We start from the raw sequence: 17,690 nt of genomic DNA, 5'->3' as shown, positions 1-17,690 counted from the left end.
GCATCACTGCTCAGCCTGTGGTTTTACTGCCAAGCAGCGACGGTTATTTTTTATTTACATGAACAGAAAATCGTAAACGGTGCTTCTTGCGAAAGAGTTAACCGAAAAACGCACACAAGCGCAGGCTGAACATGGAGTCGTATGATATTATAGCCAACCAGCCGGTTGTGATTGATAATGTGAGTATGATGTCAGCAGCCCTCCACACCCAGTCTGTGCTAAGAGGCTAAAGCTAATGCCATTGTGCCGAAGCCTGCGCTAGCCGGCCAATGCTAAATGAGATGTGTTTACGATTTTATTTATTGTGCACAGTCTGAATCACGTCTTAACACTTTATCATGTAAATCATAACAGTGTATCTGTCTTCATTGCGTTATCCTGAAGCATTCGCTGCTCTGTATGATGCATCGGTATAAAGCTGATTTGAATGGTGCTTTGAATTAATCTCTCAAATGTTTCATAAATGATTCCAGGTTTTTTATTTTAACTAACTATTGCAAGATGCATGGTTGTCAAATAGTATCAATCAGATAAAAAACTATATTTTAGCTAGAGTTGTTATTGTTGCCAAGATGGCTGTCTGCGACCCCGCCTTGTATTTACAGCCACATTTCATAGTTTGAACTGTTTTATATAAATTACAAAATTGATTATAGCAAAAGCCAAACGAGTGAAGCAAAAGATGGAGAACTATTAAGCTTCAGCTTTTAATCATAATTAAGGTGGGAGTTCTGTAACATCAAAGCCTGAATGTATGTCACTTTGACAGCTCGCTAAAATTATGAAAAGTTGGTAAATGTCAGTGATATTTAAGGGATGTTTTCTCACAGTGTGACTCTTTGCTGGTTGAGTTTCTTGTTGCTCCCTCCAGCTCTGTCTCATGACTAAAGATCAAACAAGGAGGGTTCAGTACATTAGATGATTCATTTTACAACACATCCACTGTTTGAGCTTTTATAGTTCAAGTTTATGTTGAACCACATCCCTGTAAAATTGTAGTTCATATTGTAGTTTCTTTTTCATTTTTTTTTCTTCTTCTCTTACAGGGGTCTGGAGTTATTAAGGCTGGCTTTGCTGGAGATCAGATCCCTAAATACTGTTTCCCAAATTAGTGAGTAATTTTATTGGTATTACTACATTGAAATAACCTTCAAAGTTTTTGGGGTCAGTATTTTTTATTTATTAAAGAAATTAATTTTATTCAGCAAAGTTGTGTTAAATTGATCAAATGTGACAGTAAAGACATTTATAAAGAGTTCTATTTCGAATAAATGCTGTTCTTTTGAACTTTCTATTCATTAAAGAATCATGGAAATAAATGTATCAGTGTTTCCACAAAATATGAAGCAGCATAACTGTTTTCAACACTGATAATGATAATAAATGTTTCTTGAGCATCAAATCATCATATTAGAATGATTTCTGAAGGATCATGTGACACTGACGACTGGAGTAATGATGCTGAAAATTCAGCTTTGACATTACAGGAAAAAATGTACATTTAAAAAATATTCAAATACTTATATTTATACTTATACTTATAATACAAATTATTTTATATTGTAAGAATATTTCAAAATATTGCTATTTTAACTGGATTTATGATCAACTAACTGCAGCCTTGGTGAGCAAGAACAGAGACTTCTTAAAAGCATTTAAAAAATCTTGCTGACCCTAAACTTTTAAACTGCTGTTTGTGTGTATGAGAGAGTGTGTGTGTATATTATAATATAAATATATTTATCTGCATTATGTCATTGGCCATCCTGCTATAGATATTGCCACTGGTCATTAAAAATCCCTTATTATTATTATTTTTTATAAAGCTTTTAATAATGTAATGTGTTGTGAATGTGATGTTGTATTAACCAGAACGGTTTACTTCTAGTGTGGGGCGACCCAAGCATGTTCGGGTGATGGCTGGTGCCCTTGAGGGTGATCTCTTTATTGGACCCAAAGCTGAGGTAAAACTTTTTATTTTATTTGAAGTATATGTCTTTATTCAAAAAGGTATTTTATCTTGATGTTCATTTTACATTCAACTTCTGTAATGTGTGCAACAGTATTCAGTAAATGTTATATGGGGCGGGTCTTGATTTAATCTGTGATGCTGCTGGTTAATAATTTTTGTCCATGTCATCAGAAGAGAAAAGTTATTATATCGTGCAAACTAGGCTACAAGCATGAAGCCAGAGGTTTCCTTATCCAACCCTTTTTTTCCTCGTCTGAAGAAATATCTGCGTGCACATGAAACCACTGAAACTGACTCAAAACGGAGAACAAGACTTGGATGCGCATAAACCTGCGCGCTGTATACAAACTTTAGTAAAGCTTAGAAATAAAGGTTTATTTTAGTAAAGCTAATAGGCTCGGTACCTTCTACAGCACGAAAACAAGCATGTAGTCTGCTATTGTTGTTGTTGTTGCTGTTTTGTGCTGTTAGCGGTATCTGACTAGGGTCGACAACAGGGTGATGACATCATCGTTTCACAAAATACACGGATTGGCTGTCGAACAAAAACGCAAGGCCGTCATTTTCAGATTTATCCACTCTGGGACCTGGTTTAAAAAAATAGAGGTTTCACCTTCTGAAAATGCTGGGTCTGTCTGGACGAAATGCCTATACGATACAAAATGTTTGCGTAAACAGCTAAACTCGTCTCCGTGTGGACGGGCCCTTAAAGGGGCAGTTTTGATTTCATGTTATTTTTTAAGTTGCTTTTTAATAATGTATAAATATAATGTGTTGTTTATATCTGTGGCATATGCAGGAGCACAGGGGGCTGCTGTCTGTGCGCTATCCTATGGAACATGGTATCGTGAAAGACTGGAATGACATGGAGCGCATCTGGCAGTACGTGTACTCGAAGGAACAACTGCAAACCTTCTCTGAGGAGGTGTGGATTGAATTTATCTTTATTTTATTGTATTAATCTTCACCAGAATTATTTTTTTAGTATTTATTAATTCTCTGAGGTTTTATTTTATATTTCAGTTATCATATAAATTTTAGTTCTAGTAATTTTTTCAAATTTATTAGTTTTTGCTTATTAGAAATATTTCTATTTAGCTTTAATGTATTTTTATTTCAGTTTTAGTGATTTTAAACAACTTATTTTATGTTAGTTTAATTATAAAGGAAACATCTTAAACCTTTTGATAAAATAATTAGGTTTGGATAATTAATAATTATTTAAAAAAAATCATCTTTAATCTATTTTTTATATTATTTTATATCAGCTTTTTTTCTCTAATTTTTAAGTTTTAACTTTTTACTTTTTTTTTAATCTCAGCTTTATTTTCCAATTAAGTTTTATTTTTTTGGTCTAAATTTTTTAAATTGCTGGTTTATTTTCATTTTTTTATGCTTAGCTTTTTCATCTAATATTTATATTTTTATCTCAGCTATATTTTCTAGTTTTTTATAACAATTTACAATTACAATTTTTATAGTTTTAGTTTTAGTTATCGACACTGTCTTGCGCTATATTTTTCAGACATTTATATTTTTTATGTATCTTTCAGCATCCTGTACTGTTGACCGAAGCACCTCTGAACCCCAGTAAAAACCGTGAACGGGCGGCAGAGGTTTTCTTCGAGACCTTCAACGTGCCTGCGCTGTTCATTTCCATGCAGGCGGTGCTCAGTTTGTGAGTTCAGAGCTTTCAATGTCCTTCTTCCTGATATCACGCCTCATATTCCCTCTCTCATGCAAACACATTTCCTGCCTGACAGATACGCCACAGGCCGAACCACAGGTGTGGTCCTGGATGCTGGTGATGGTGTGACACACGCTGTCCCCATATACGAGGGATTCGCCATTCCACATTCCATCATGCGTGTGGACATCGCCGGACGTGACGTCTCCCGATACCTCCGCCTCCTGCTGCGCAAGGAAGGCTACGATTTCCACACTTCTGCAGAGTTTGAGGTCGTTCGCACTATCAAGGAGGTACGAGACTCCACATCTGGATTTATTTGACATGTTCTTTGTGGTTCCTTCTTAACAATTATAATCTAGATGTTAAAGAAACTATGAGAAAATGCTGTTTTATTTGTTTTCCAGAGAGCCTGCTACCTTTCCCTCAACCCCCAGAAGGATGAAACTCTAGAAACTGAAAAAGCACAATACACCCTACCCGACGGAAGCACTCTAGATGTAAGAATGAAATTACTTGTAGATGTTAGTGTATGTTAAGATAGTCATAATATTATATATCATATCCTAGTTTTATTGAAATTAAGTGAAGGTTCAGTTCAGGTTGAAGTCAAAATTAAATGGTGTTCATAACCTTCCATTAATGTGGTTCACATGCTCAACAGAAGTCTGTGATTGGCTACAATGATCAACGCTTCAAAAACATCTTTTAAACGCTCCCGTGTGTTTCTGTGTAAGCACTCTGTGAAGAGCGTCAAAGATGTCTATTTACAACATGTTTTCGAAACGTTGATCGTTGTAGCCAATCACAGACATATTTGTTGAGCACGTGAATGCAATGGCCAATCAGAGGGTTTAAGAATCCGCTCAACAGCACTCAAAATGCTAGGGGGAACTGCTGGTATCGTATTATTTTTAAAATGTAAGTACAGATTTGCTACTGAAGTCAGTACTTTTGACAACCCTAGTATTAAGAACGTAAATAGCATCAGTTTTAATTTCATATTGACTTTGACTAGTATTTATGTAAACCAATTGGTGTTGCTCAAAGCTGTTTGTCTCTCACAGATTGGCCCAGCGCGGTTCAGGGCTCCAGAGCTTCTCTTCAGGCCTGATCTGATTGGAGATGAGAGCGAGGGTATTCATGAAGTGCTGGCCTTCGCCATTCAGAAGTCAGATATGGATCTGCGACGCACCCTCTTCTCAAACATAGTGCTGTCTGGCGGCTCAACACTCCTCAAAGGTAGAGCAAACATATCAGTCGAGAGATTCTTTCAGTTCTCCGTACAGTGACAAAACTGAAACTCTTGACTTTTTGTTCCTCGCAGGTTTTGGAGACCGGTTGTTAAGCGAAGTAAAGAAACTTGCGCCCAAAGATGTTAAAATTAAGGTGACTCTGCCGCATCTAAGAAATGTTAGCTTGGTGTGAGAACTGTCGCTTAATAATTTTTCTTCTTTTTTCAGATATCCGCACCACAGGAGAGACTTTATTCTACATGGATAGGGTAAGAACAAAGAATGTATTACTGTTGAAAATTTTGGGGTCAGTAAAATTTCAGTAAGGATGCATTAAATTTATCAAAAGTGACAGTAAAGACTTGTATAATGTTACAAAATATTTATATTGTGAATAAATGCTGTTCTTTTGAACTTTGTTCATCAAAGAATCATGAAAAAAGGATATCGGTTTCCACCAAAATATTAGCGGCTCAACTGTTGTTAACATTGATAATAAAAAAAAATGCAGTAAATCAGCATAATAGAATGATTTCTGAAGGGTCATGTGACACTGAAGACTAGAGTAATGATACTGAAAATTCAGCTTTGCATCACAGGAATAAATTATATTTTAAAATAGGGCTGCACAATTAATCGCATTTTTAATGGCGATTATGATTGCAAATTTCGTAATTGTTCAAAGGCGCAATTACAGCAAAAAATATCCATTTACATTATTCTGTGTGTTTAAGAGGTGTGTTTAGAGCATGTTACGTTGTGAGAGGCGAATCATGACTACTTCAGAATATAAAAGGTCTAACTCGGCACAAAAGGAACTACCAGTGATGTAAGTGTACGCTGATTGGTCAAACGAACACAAAACACCAACACCCGCCGTGGACACAGCCTATATCTTTACTACACAAACTAAATCTACAATCATGGAAAACAGTGAGAGATGGACCTCTCAACTTTACGCTAAGAAGAAAACCGACTGAGCAACCAAATGAAACATGATTATGTATTTCTGCTCAGCTAGTGACATTGTGCCTCAACCACATGTCAAAAGCTAATACTTGCTCATATACTGTCTACTTATTAGACAGGGCTGTTAAACATTTCGTAAACTAATGAAGACAGAGAATGTGAGCACTGTGTGCCGTCAAAATAAAAGTCAGTTTACATTACTCCAGAGAAATGGCCCCTAGGGGAACATTAGTTCTCAGGGAACCACCCTGGTGGCTAGTTCCTATAACTAAGTTCCTAGAACAACATGGTGCTATTATTATTATATGCATGTTTACTTTTTTTATTTAAAGAAGAATCCAAACCAGTGTATAGTTGACATTTAAGGTTTAACGCAATAGAAAAGCAATAAAAAAAAAAAAATCAGGAAGGAGTGTTTTCAGCTTGTTTTTTATTTTTACAGAAAAATATGCTATGCAGTTGCTTCAAACAGTGGTATAAAGCTATTCAAAACATTATTCAATGTAACTGTGATAATCGTAATTAATAATCACAATTACAGTTTCAAGGGAATAGTTGTTTAATAATTCTGATTTTTGTCATTATCGTGCAGCCCTATTTTAAAATTTATTAAATTGTAATAATATTTCACAATATTACTGTTTTTACTGTACTTTTGATCAAACAAATACACCCTTGGTGAGCATAGAAGTACGGAAGAGGATTAGGGCCAAGCAATAATAAAAAAATAAAACCATATCGAGATTAAAGTTGTTAAATTTCAAGAAAAAAGTCTAAATAAAATGTTGAATAAAGTCATTAAATTATGAAAAAAAACTCGTTAAATTTCAAGAAAAAAGTTGAGATCAAATGTTTAGAATAAAGTCATTAAATTACGAGAACAAATACGTTAAATTATAAGAAAAATGTTGGTAAATTACGAGAACAAATTCGTTAAATTATAAGAAAAATTTTGTTAAATTTCAAGGAAAAAAGTCGAGATAAAATCTTGAGAATAAACTCATTAAATTACGAGAAAAAAGTAGTTTAATTATGAGAACAAATTCGTAAATTAACGAATTTGTTCTCGTAATTTGACTTTTTTCCCGAAATTTAACAACTTTAATCTCGAGATGGTTTTATTTTTTTTATTATTGCTTGGCCCTAATCCTCTTCCGTATAGGAGATTTCTGTCAAAAGCATTAAAAAAATCTTACCAACCCCAAACTTTTGAATGACAGTTTGTATTTTTTAATTTTTTTTTTTTTTTTTTTTTGTATTTTATGGTGTTTTCCCTTCATGCTTTGTATAGGGGGTCTATCCTGGCTTCACTCGACACCTTTAAGAAGATGTGGGTCTCCAAGAAAGAATACGAGGAAGATCGCGCCCGTGCCATCCACCGGAAGACTTTTTAATGGGGTTTAAGGCCACTAGCCTCCCTCATCTCTGCGGTTTCACATCCCTCTCCTCTCTCGCTTGGCCTCCCTCTGTTACCCTCCCTCCCTACCCACCCGTCCCGACAGGGAACCTGCCGGGCCTCCCATCTGCAGCTAAGGCATGCCTTCCGTGTCCCCTGCCCACAGCTCTTGTTCGGGACACCCGACAAGCTGGACTGGGGCAGGATGCGACCGGGCATCCCTTGCCCGTTCTGCACCCATCAAACACCCAGGCTTTTCAGGGCATCAGTCAATACTGTTAACTATTGTTTCATTTAAAGCCAATGCTTCAGTCCCGCGCTTAGATATTTATTACACTATTTACCCTGCCCTGTATGATATTGTCATATCTATTCTAATGAAACATGAAGGTGAATGTTTTACTCTGTTGTAAGAATTTCATTCCAGAACAGAAGAGGTCGAAGTTGTCACAAAGTCAACATTAGTATTTTTATTCTTATTCATTTGACTGTTTTGCGGCGAAATGTATACGATAGAAAAGGCATCGCTCACCACTACAAGAATTCACTGTAATGGACACTACTGTGTTTCCTGTCTGTGTCCCTCCCCTTGACCGTCTCAAGGCTGAAACCACTCAAGGGAACTAAATAATGTATACTGAAATACATGTAAACGGTAGGTAGCTAAGTTTATCGCTGCTTGAAATGTCGACAAGTGTTATAATTAGTATACAGCGCATTTTAATGTGGAATCATCGGTTTATGAAAAGGGGCGGCTGTAAAGAACCTTTTTGAGTTGTTTACTGTCTTTTTGTTGTTTTGCTCTCAGAATTATGTTTTTCAGCTTTAAGTTGTAGAGCATAATTGTCTCCGCACAGAACTTGACTTGATGCGAGCATTAGCCCCTTTCGAGTTGAGTTTTTCCATTTTCCGTGATTCTCATATTGTTAACTCCAGAGCTGTTGACTGAAGCTTTAATGAAGTCGTCCAGTAAGTTTAATGTTGCCATAAGACGTCTCATCATTGTGGCACGATTTCGATGTAAATTCAGACTCTCCCCGAATTCCAGATTAGTGCATGAATTCAACAGGACGATTGAGATTGTGTGTTATTTCATTGTAAATCTCATTGACGTGGATCTAGAAGGCAGAGGGTGGCCGAATGGATTTAGAAGCTCTTCTGGCACTAGTATTTCTGTAGTGTTTGTTGAAAGAGAGCTGCTCTCTATTGGGATGATGGGTAGCAGGGTTGCGTTTAAGTCCAGTTTGTCCAACCTAAGATTCGCCTTACTCCAGTGTCATCATTGGGAAGTCAGAGCATCTTGGTTGTTTTTCTTTTTAAAGATTTAGAAATATCATCATAAGCCTTGTGTACAGTGGATTGCTATTCAAAACTGTTAAAAAAAAAACAAAAAAATAAATGATAAAAAGGACTAAAATGTACAAACCTGTTTCTTCAATTGTTGCTTTTTCTTTTAATTTTGTAAATTCAGTATGATAAATAAATTAATGATGTCTGAAACGAGCTTCTCTCCGTTCTGTAAATGAAACCACACGCTTTTCCGCTTGTGCATTGTTGCTGATGTTGTTAACAGTGGTTTTCAAGACTGCTGAATTTTGTCACATTTGAGTGGTTTGACTTCGTATGACATTTTTAATGCACCCAAAACTCATCTTTCTTGAGGTCCCTAAATCTACAAGTCTAAAAGTATATAACATGACATTTTGGAGTTAGTTGCTGTTATTTATAGTCAAATATTGTGAAAGACACTGAATTTAACATGTTTTATAAAGGTGTAATTATCACATCCAAGTGTTGCTTCATCAGCAGCCTTGACAATATGTTTTTCTTGAATAATCGTACAAGAGAAAGGTAAGTAGTCACTGAAATCTGAATTTACAGTGTGAAACAAATGTTTAGACATCGTACCTGGCCAATCAGAGACGACGTTCGGCCCTCTAACCACGCCTACATAGATATGTATACGTGGATTCTAAATGCAGCCGCTCCAGTCACGTCGGAGCGGCCGCCATCTTTGAACGGTCAGTGATGCCACAACATTGCGCAGCTTCTGGTTGTGAAACCGCCGAGGTTTAAGTTCCCGAATAAATTGAATAACCTTGCACAGGTGAGTATGTGTTGGTTTGTGTTTTTATAAGTATTAACTCAATATTACAGGTTTTTAATTGTTTAATTTTTTAATGTTTTTAATTTTACTATGGTAACGTCTTCATCTTGTGTTACTTTAGCAATATCATCTGCTGTCTATTGCAGATAGATATTCATACACAAGTCTAACCACGGACAAAGAATATACCATAACTATATTGGTTCTAAACTCTGCTACGGACCAGCTTTGACCGTTCCAATATGGCGGACGGCTTACGTAGTGCGCAAAGAAACAGTTGCTACTGTGCTTTCTATGTATATACGTCTATGACTGCCCTGCCCTACTGCGGTCCGTTTTTAAGTCTCTGATTGGCTGCATTCATTACGGAAGTAAATAGTCTTCTGCAATAGTCGGAAATGCTTTATGTTTTAAAGTAACGTGGAGTTTAAACAATATAAATAGACACTGAAGAGTCACATTACAAATTCAGTTATGAGAAGAGTCACGCTGTTTGTAAATGGAACCTCACACAATGGGAAGGTGTGTATGCTCTGTTATCTATTGTCCTTTCAAATATATAATAAAATACATTGCTGAATAGCATGGTGTTGCTCCATTCATGGCTTTTATCAGGTGGTAGCCGTTTATGGATCTCTAGCTGATCTACTGTCAGTTGCAAGCACAAAATTTGGAATAAAAGCTGCAAATATTTACAATGGGAAAGGAGGACTTATTGATGATATAGCTCTCATCAGGTAAGAACAACAACCAGTTCTCTATACCACCCAACACAAATTATATATATGTATATATACATACATATTCAGTAAACATGATCAAATACTGGTAAAAACTGCAATGGGTGGGTTGGTACACTTTCCATGTCAGGTGGTACAACTACAATATATACATATTCAACTATTTGCATAAAAACTCAAAAAATGAATTTAAACACTTAAAAATGTTAACAACTGAAACTTGTTTAAACACATTGTTCATGACCTTTTTTGAAGCTTTATTTGTCAATGAGCCATTTACAAACTTTTATATTAAATATGATTAATCACGATTAATCGAATTGACAGCACTGATATTTACATGTGTACATTTTCATAAACATAAAACATTTGGTGTTTCATCTGTTAACAGAGATGATGATGTCTTGTATATATCAGAGGGAGACTCTTTTGTTGGTGAGTTTTCAAATATAACATTGTTTTGGTCTTAGATCTGTTTGCAATTGCTTTAACCCGTCTTCATTTAATCATGTCCTACAGATCCACCAAATAACCCAGACAGTCCACATGAGTTTCATTCCTGGGCGCACACAGATTGGATCACCCTCAATGTGGGAGGCCGGCGGTTCACAACCACACGGTGATGTCACTCTACAAAACAGATCACACTAATGATCTCATTAACTGTAATCCATAATCCAAATCCATCTTTTTTGCATTTTTTCATGACAATTAACAAGCATTTCATTCTTGTTACAGTAATGTGAAATAAAATATATTGAAAGTATTGAAAATAATATTACTATTTTTTAATTAATAGCTATAAATAATATAAAGTTAATTATTCTGATTTAAATAAAAAGTAATTGTCTTTTAACTTTATTACAGCGTTGAGCATAACTGCTTATAATCATCACTGAGAATAATGGAAATTATTATTATCATTTAAAAAAAAAAAAAAAAAGCAAAATGTCTGAATGCATTACAGTAATGAGAGTTTAATAATGAATTGAACACTTTTACACTTTTCTTTGGTTGTTAGGAGCACTTTGGTCAAAGAACCGGAGAGCATGTTGGCTCACATGTTCAGAGACAAGGGTAAGGAAGGACTGATGTTTTTTTTCTTCTTCTATGTTTTCTAACATTCAATCTCATTTATTCATACTGCAGTTTTTTCGTTTCCTGGCAGATGTTTGGGGAAACAAACAGGATGAGCAAGGGGCGTATCTCATCGATCGGAGTCCAGACTACTTTGAACCCATATTAAATTACCTGAGGCACGGACAGCTGATTATCAATGACGGCATCAATCTGCTGGGTAAGAGGCGGGAAAATGAAAGAAGAAACATTCTCCACCCTTTTTATGCGTTTCCTGATGTCCACTTATAATGTAAGGCAAGGTTTTTAGTGGCAAACAACATAATTTCGTTTTCCATGAGCTTTTTCCACCCTCTTTCTGACCTTTACACTGCGTCCGTTATCGAATACTCGTATATAATGTCGTGGCAAATTCGATGTCTCAGCGTTCCTTCAGTTCTGGTGTCAAAGAAAGCTCTCAGAGTTGAAGTTCCAGATCTCAGAAGATAAAACTTCATTGAAAAGCAACAAAGTGAGATGCCAGCTGTTCATCTGACTCATTTGATGCAGAATTCCATTTCTTATCTCTATACATCCAATGGGGAATCTCCCAGCTATCTTTTTCTTTTAGCTCCACTTTATAGTTCAGCCACATTTAGATATAAATCCTTATGTCTTCTTTTTATTAGTGGAAAGTCCCCAACTGTATTATTTAAAAATAAATAAATAAATAAACTTTATATAATGATATTTTTTGGTACTTTCCAGCATCTGTTTAATTCCCATACATCAAATGTATGTCTTTTGGGTATTTTTCCAAGCAGCAGACCTGTTTTTTTTTTTTATTTTAAGTTTTTCAAACTACTACTTCTGTTATTCTTCAAAGGATAAATAAGATTCTCCAATAATAGTAGGCGAAAGCTTACTTCTATTACTTATGCCAATATGTGCTTATTTGATGGATGCTTTACTATCCCATGAGAGAATTTGTGAATGGTGGTTGTTCTGATGCTGGGAGGTCATATGACAGTAACAACATGGTGGACTTAGTATGTCTGAATTGCATTAATACTACACACATTCATACAATATAGAACATACTTTTTTAATGTTCGCAAAGTAAATTCAAATTCAAATGTAGCATCTTCTCACATAATATGCGATTTTGGACACAGCGTTATATACAGTACAGTCCAAAAGTTTGGAACCACTAAGATTTTTAATGTTTTTAAAAGAAGTTTCGTCTGCTCACCAAGGCTACATTTATTTAATTAAAAATACAGTAAAAACAGTAATATTGTGAAATATGATTACAATTTAAAATAACTGTGTACTATTTAAATATATTTGACAAAGTAATTTATTCCTGTGATGCAAAGCTGAATTTTCAGCATCGTTACTCCAGTCTTCAGTGTCACATGATCCTTCAGAAATCATTCTAATATGCTGATCTGCTGCTCAAGAAACATTTATGATTATTTTCAATGTTGAAAACAGTTGTGTACTTTTTTTTTCAGGATTCCTTGATGAATAGAAAGTTCAAAAGAACAGCATTTATCTGAAATACAAAGCTTCTGTAGCATTATACACTACCGTTCAAAAGTTTGGGGTCTGTAAGAATTTTTATTTTCATTTTTTTGAAAAGAAATGAAAGAAATGAATACTTTTATTCAGCAAGGATGCATTAAATCAATCAAAAGTGGCAGTAAAGACATTTATAATGTTACAAAAGATTAGATTTCAGATAAACACTGTTCTTTTAAACTTTCTATTCATCAAATAATCCTGAAAAAAAATATTGTACACAGATATTTTGTACAATTGTACACATTAAATGTTTCTTGAGCAGCAGATCAGCATATTAGAATGATTTCTGAAGGATCATGTGACACTGAAGACTGGAGTAATGATGCTGAAAATTCAGCTTTGCCATCACAGGAATAAATTACTTTGTCAAATATATTTAAATAGAAAACAGTTATTTTAAATTGTAATAATATTTCACAATATTACTGTTTTTACTGTATTTTTAATTAAATAAATGTAGCCTTGGTGAGCAGACGAAACTTCTTTTAAAAACATTAAAAATCTTAGTGGTTCCAAACTTTTGGACTGTACTGTATAACCAGACTGTTTTTGCTACTGTACCTTTAAGATTTTATGTAAACGTTATGTGACATTATAAGATGTAAATGAGCTCCGTTATGATTGGCTAGCCTCTTTGCATGTTAAATGAGAACACTATTTTTATACAGGTGTGCTTGAAGAAGCTCGTTTCTTTGGAATCGAACGTCTTGCGGAGCAGCTTGAAGGAGTTATTAAGGTAAAAAAAAAAAAGAAAGAGAAATGCTAAAGAAAGTACATAAAGTTAAGCTGACTTAAATAACACATAACTTTCCTCCTGCTTTAGAATTCCCAGCCTCCTGACGATCACTCGCCCATCTCCCGCAAAGAGTTTGTGCGATTTCTGCTTGCCACTCCAACTAAATCAGAGCTTCGATGTCAGGTAGGAAGCCACTGAATATTTGCACTGGTTTATATTTTTATTTTGTGCATTATTTCAATTGCTCAGATGTGTGAACTGTTTCTCCTAGGGTCTGAATTTCAGTGGGGCGGATCTCTCTCGTCTTGACCTACGTTACATCAACTTCAAGATGGCCAACCTCAGCCGCTGTAACCTCACACACGCCAACCTCTGTGGTACCAACCTGGAGAGGGCAGACCTCTCCAACGCCAATCTAGATGTAAGGATCTACCTGTCAGGGACATACTTCACTCCAAAATCAAAAGAAAAAAGAAAATGAGGCCTATATTTTATATTTTGAACCATTTTTTGCATTAATTTAATGAAAATTTAGGACAGATTCATTACTGTAATAACTGAAATAAAAGTTACATTGTTTAAATTCGATTTTTTTATTTAAAATTTTTACACTACTGTTCATGTTTGGGGTTGGAAAGATTTTTTAAATGTTTTTAAAAGAAGTCTCTTTAAAATTCACCAAGGCTGCATTTATCTGATCAAAAATACATAAAAACAATAATGAAATATTATTACAATTTACTGTTTTCTATATATTGCTCTCGAATACAAAAATATATTTTGTTTGAAGAAAATGAGGCCTATTATTTGGAATATTAAGATTTTTTGCATTATTTTAATGACAATTTAGACTGTAATAACTGAAATAAAAGACGTATTATTTAAATTAGATTTTTAAATAATATATTTAATATTTTAAAGTATTTATACTACCATTCTATTGTTTTCTTAGTATTCTATACAGTTTATTATATTATTAAAATATAATTTAATCCTGTGTGATATCAAAGCTGAATTTTCAGCATCATTTCTCCAGTCTTCAGTGTCACATGATCCTTCAGAAATCATTCTAATATGCTGATTTGTTGCTCAAACGTTTCTTATTATCAATGTTGAAAACAGTTGTGCTGCTTCATATTTTTCAGGATCAAAAGTATCATTTAAAGTAACATTTGTAACATTATAAATTAATTTACTGTCATGTTTAATCAATTTAATGCATTCATGCTGAATAGAAGTATTAATTAAAAAAAAATAATACTCACCCCAAACTTTTGAACAGTAGTGTATTTATCTTGCTATTTCTTGTCATGCCTTTAATTATGATAACTTAAATCTTTTACTATATTACAGTGCTGAGAATCAAATCAAATGTATATAAACTATTGATAATCATCACAGAGAATAATGGGAACTATTAACCATGAAAGTGTCCGAATGCATTAGTGTAATGAGAATTTTGAATGAAAATGCGCTTAATTTCACAATTGTTCAGTATAGCCTTTTTATTGATACAAAATATTGTTTATTTTAATGTATGTATTTTTGATGTTTTTGTGCCATTCAGCCACTCTCACTCTCTCTCCTTTCGCTGTAGCATTCATCTTGCCATGTCTATCAGTGACCCTGATTTGGTCTTTTTTGCATGCATTCTTCCAGGGTGCCAATTTACAGGGCGTGAAAATGCTTTGCACCAATGCAGAAGGGGCGTCTCTTAAAGGCTGTAATTTTGAAGATCCCGCAGGACTCAAAGCAAATCTAGAAGGTTAAAATGAGCACACTTGACTTCTGAACGGCTTCTCTGGGATCTCATATTCCTAGTATGTAATGTCTGTCATTTCCTCACAGGTGCCAATCTAAAGGGGGTGGATATGGAGGGCAGTCAAATGACGGGTATAAACCTCCGCGTGGCCACGCTGAAGAACGCCAAACTCAAGAACTGTAACTTGCGGGGCGCCACTTTGGCAGGAACCGACCTGGAGGTGAAAAACCATTAGGTTTCAGAATCATTCTGTAGTTTGGCACGATGTGTTTTTCACTTTGATGTTTTTGTCACACAGAACTGTGACCTGTCCGGCTGTGACCTTCAGGAGGCGAACCTGCGGGGCTCCAACGTGAAGGGGGCCATTTTTGAGGAGATGTTGACGCCACTGCACATGTCCCAGAGTGTCAGATAGCCAGCCGCTGATGTCCTCCTTCAGTAAGACTGCAGCCTCTTCACGGAGCAGCTTTAATTAAAAACCTACCTGCAAACCTAATGACTGTCATGTGACCTTAAGCCTGTTGATATTATTTGGTCATGTGTTGCCTCAAAAACATTTATTTTGCATTATTATTGATGGTGTTTGCTCTTTTTCTCAATGCAAGATTTTTTTTCATCTTGAGACTTTATGCATTACATTTGTCCAAAGCTTCTATGTGTGTCACCGCTGGTCTGTGAACTGAACACCGGAAATTCGTGTTACTGCTTTTGATTCAGATTTAGGAATGTGGCTTTTCTGTGAATGTGCAATTTTATACCTTTTCATACTTGCTGGTTTTACATTGTTTTGCTTGTTTCACTGTTTACGTGGCTTTTTCTGGACTGTGTCTGCATGCAAAAAACGTAAACATCAGCCAGAAACCTGCTAGATTGATGTCACCAGCCCTGTCATGATCCAATAAAGTCAAACACTGGAGATTCAAAGAGAAGTTTGGCTTGTTAGTTTTTGCTAACTCTTACAGACACTTTGTTTATTGCAAGAGAAAAATAATTTTCATTATATAGGATTATTAGCTGTAAGATTAGCAGATGCTGTGCAGCTGAAATACTAGAACATTTTGTTATAGATTGTTTTTTACATTATTTTTATGGCGAGCACAGACATTTCAGTCTCATTTCTGTAATGTGAAATAAAAATTATATTTATATTTAATTTTTAAAACCAATATAATGGTATTTTTGTGATGCCTTTATGCTGATTTAAACAAAAAAATATCCTGGCAGAGCATCAAGCGGCCAGCAGGGGCAGCAGTGTCTCTACAACACCTAGAAAGTTGGTTGATGGGTCGTGTGTTGTCAGCTACACCTTCTGGGAAGAGCCTCAGCTCAGCCATGACGGTCAGTAGCTCATCCCAACAGATGAGTGCAGATGAGCAGAGCGTGAAATCTGTTCACCAGGATTCACTGCCAGAGTGATTGATTGGACCTGAGTGTGTGGGAAAACCATCTACAGGAGCACATGAGTCCCAGTTGTAATGAACATCTGCCCAGCACTTGGGTATAAATATTATGTACACATGTACAACACTGTGACAGGTGCCATTTTTACAAATATTTGGTTTTAAACATTTTAAAGTTTTCGGAAAAATGTAAATAGTTCCGGATGGACAAACCAAATCACTTCGAGTTCCATATTAATCCGCCAAAGTGCACCGCAACCCTAAAAAAACCCCTGATTATTTGGCGGAAGAATTGTTTATTGTGATTATTAGTGCTCATAAATGTTCATAAATCAAAAGTATTTTTGCTGTTGCTGCTGTTTTTAAAATCAATATATGCTTATGATAGCATATAGTATCTAACAACACCACTTAAAGAAACGGTTCACCCAAAAATAAACATTCTGTAATTTACTGTCAATTCCAAAAGGACTAAAAACATACTAGCTAACTTGTATGCTATTCTGTGGTCATACAACGTTAAATAAATCGGCCTACTATTTTAACCTTGATATTATCAAAACAACATTTTGGTTAGGTTTATCAGATATTTGCTAATTCTGTATTCAAGTACCCTGTTAATAGAGTGCAGGAATTATGTATTTTTGTAGGCCCAAAAACCTGGAAACGAGTTAGCATTTGAGCTATTCTGGTTCCATTTTTGTTTAAACATCTGAAATAAAGCTTGAGGTTTCTTCACATGTGACATCAGTAGTACCTCCTTGGGATTTTTTAAAAGCTTTTATTTGTCTTGAAAAAGGTCCCTGTTGAAAAAACAAACAAAAAAAAAAAAAAAACAGTATATGCTGGTTAGGTATGTTTTGAAGCTGGTTAATGCTGGTCAAGTGCTGGTCCTCCTAAGCTGGTCCTGAGCTGAGCTAGTTGCTTAGAACCGGTATCGAACCAGCTTCCATGCTTCAAAACATACCTAAGCAGCATTATGCTATTTTTTTCATAAGGCGTGCTAACAAGAGGCTAAATGGGACTACAGAGGTTGTCTGCGA

General features: G+C 35.3%; 2 protein-coding genes across 2 annotated transcripts; both read left to right on the top strand.

The window, feature by feature from the left end:
- Nucleotides 1-8,754, top strand: actr1b (actin related protein 1B). Its single transcript, XM_067397546.1, has 11 exons — nucleotides 1-179; nucleotides 1,047-1,111; nucleotides 1,889-1,964; nucleotides 2,772-2,897; nucleotides 3,526-3,650; nucleotides 3,736-3,952; nucleotides 4,067-4,159; nucleotides 4,727-4,901; nucleotides 4,987-5,048; nucleotides 5,123-5,163; nucleotides 7,155-8,754. Exons 1-11 carry the CDS (start codon nucleotides 132-134, stop codon nucleotides 7,255-7,257), a joined length of 1,131 nt encoding a protein of 376 aa, XP_067253647.1. The 5' UTR covers nucleotides 1-131; the 3' UTR covers nucleotides 7,258-8,754.
- Nucleotides 8,755-9,746: 992 nt separating this feature from the next.
- kctd9b (potassium channel tetramerization domain containing 9b) lies at nucleotides 9,747-16,336 on the top strand. The gene is made up of 12 exons (XM_067399065.1): nucleotides 9,747-9,888; nucleotides 9,982-10,103; nucleotides 10,498-10,541; nucleotides 10,626-10,725; nucleotides 11,128-11,183; nucleotides 11,275-11,403; nucleotides 13,418-13,485; nucleotides 13,573-13,668; nucleotides 13,757-13,906; nucleotides 15,145-15,250; nucleotides 15,334-15,467; nucleotides 15,546-16,336. Exons 1-12 carry the CDS (start codon nucleotides 9,841-9,843, stop codon nucleotides 15,660-15,662), a joined length of 1,170 nt encoding a protein of 389 aa, XP_067255166.1. The 5' UTR covers nucleotides 9,747-9,840; the 3' UTR covers nucleotides 15,663-16,336.
- The last annotated feature ends 1,354 nt before the right edge of the window (nucleotides 16,337-17,690 follow it).

Source organism: Chanodichthys erythropterus, chromosome 10 (genome assembly GCF_024489055.1).
Source record: "Chanodichthys erythropterus isolate Z2021 chromosome 10, ASM2448905v1, whole genome shotgun sequence".
NCBI classification, from domain to species: Eukaryota; Metazoa; Chordata; class Actinopteri; order Cypriniformes; family Xenocyprididae; genus Chanodichthys; species Chanodichthys erythropterus.
The sequence above is the reverse complement of the archived record's forward strand: the minus strand, read 5'-3'. Positions and strand labels throughout refer to the sequence as shown.

What these genes read in the sequence shown, in the direction of transcription:
- kctd9b (XM_067399065.1), top strand. Translation starts at nt 9,841, where the DNA reads ATGAGAAGAGTCACGCTGTTTGTAAATGGAACCTCACACAATGGGAAG. An exon ending in TGACGGCATCAATCTGCTGG is followed by an intron (nt 11,404 to 13,417) that starts GTAAGAGGCGGG and finishes ATTTTTATACAG; the next exon opens with GTGTGCTTGAAGAAGCTCGT. An exon ending in ACTCAAAGCAAATCTAGAAG is followed by an intron (nt 15,251 to 15,333) that starts GTTAAAATGAGC and finishes ATTTCCTCACAG; the next exon opens with GTGCCAATCTAAAGGGGGTG.
- actr1b (XM_067397546.1), top strand. Translation starts at nt 132, where the DNA reads ATGGAGTCGTATGATATTATAGCCAACCAGCCGGTTGTGATTGATAAT. An exon ending in AAATACTGTTTCCCAAATTA is followed by an intron (nt 1,112 to 1,888) that starts GTGAGTAATTTT and finishes GTTTACTTCTAG; the next exon opens with TGTGGGGCGACCCAAGCATG. An exon ending in CTTTATTCTACATGGATAGG is followed by an intron (nt 5,164 to 7,154) that starts GTAAGAACAAAG and finishes TGCTTTGTATAG; the next exon opens with GGGGTCTATCCTGGCTTCAC.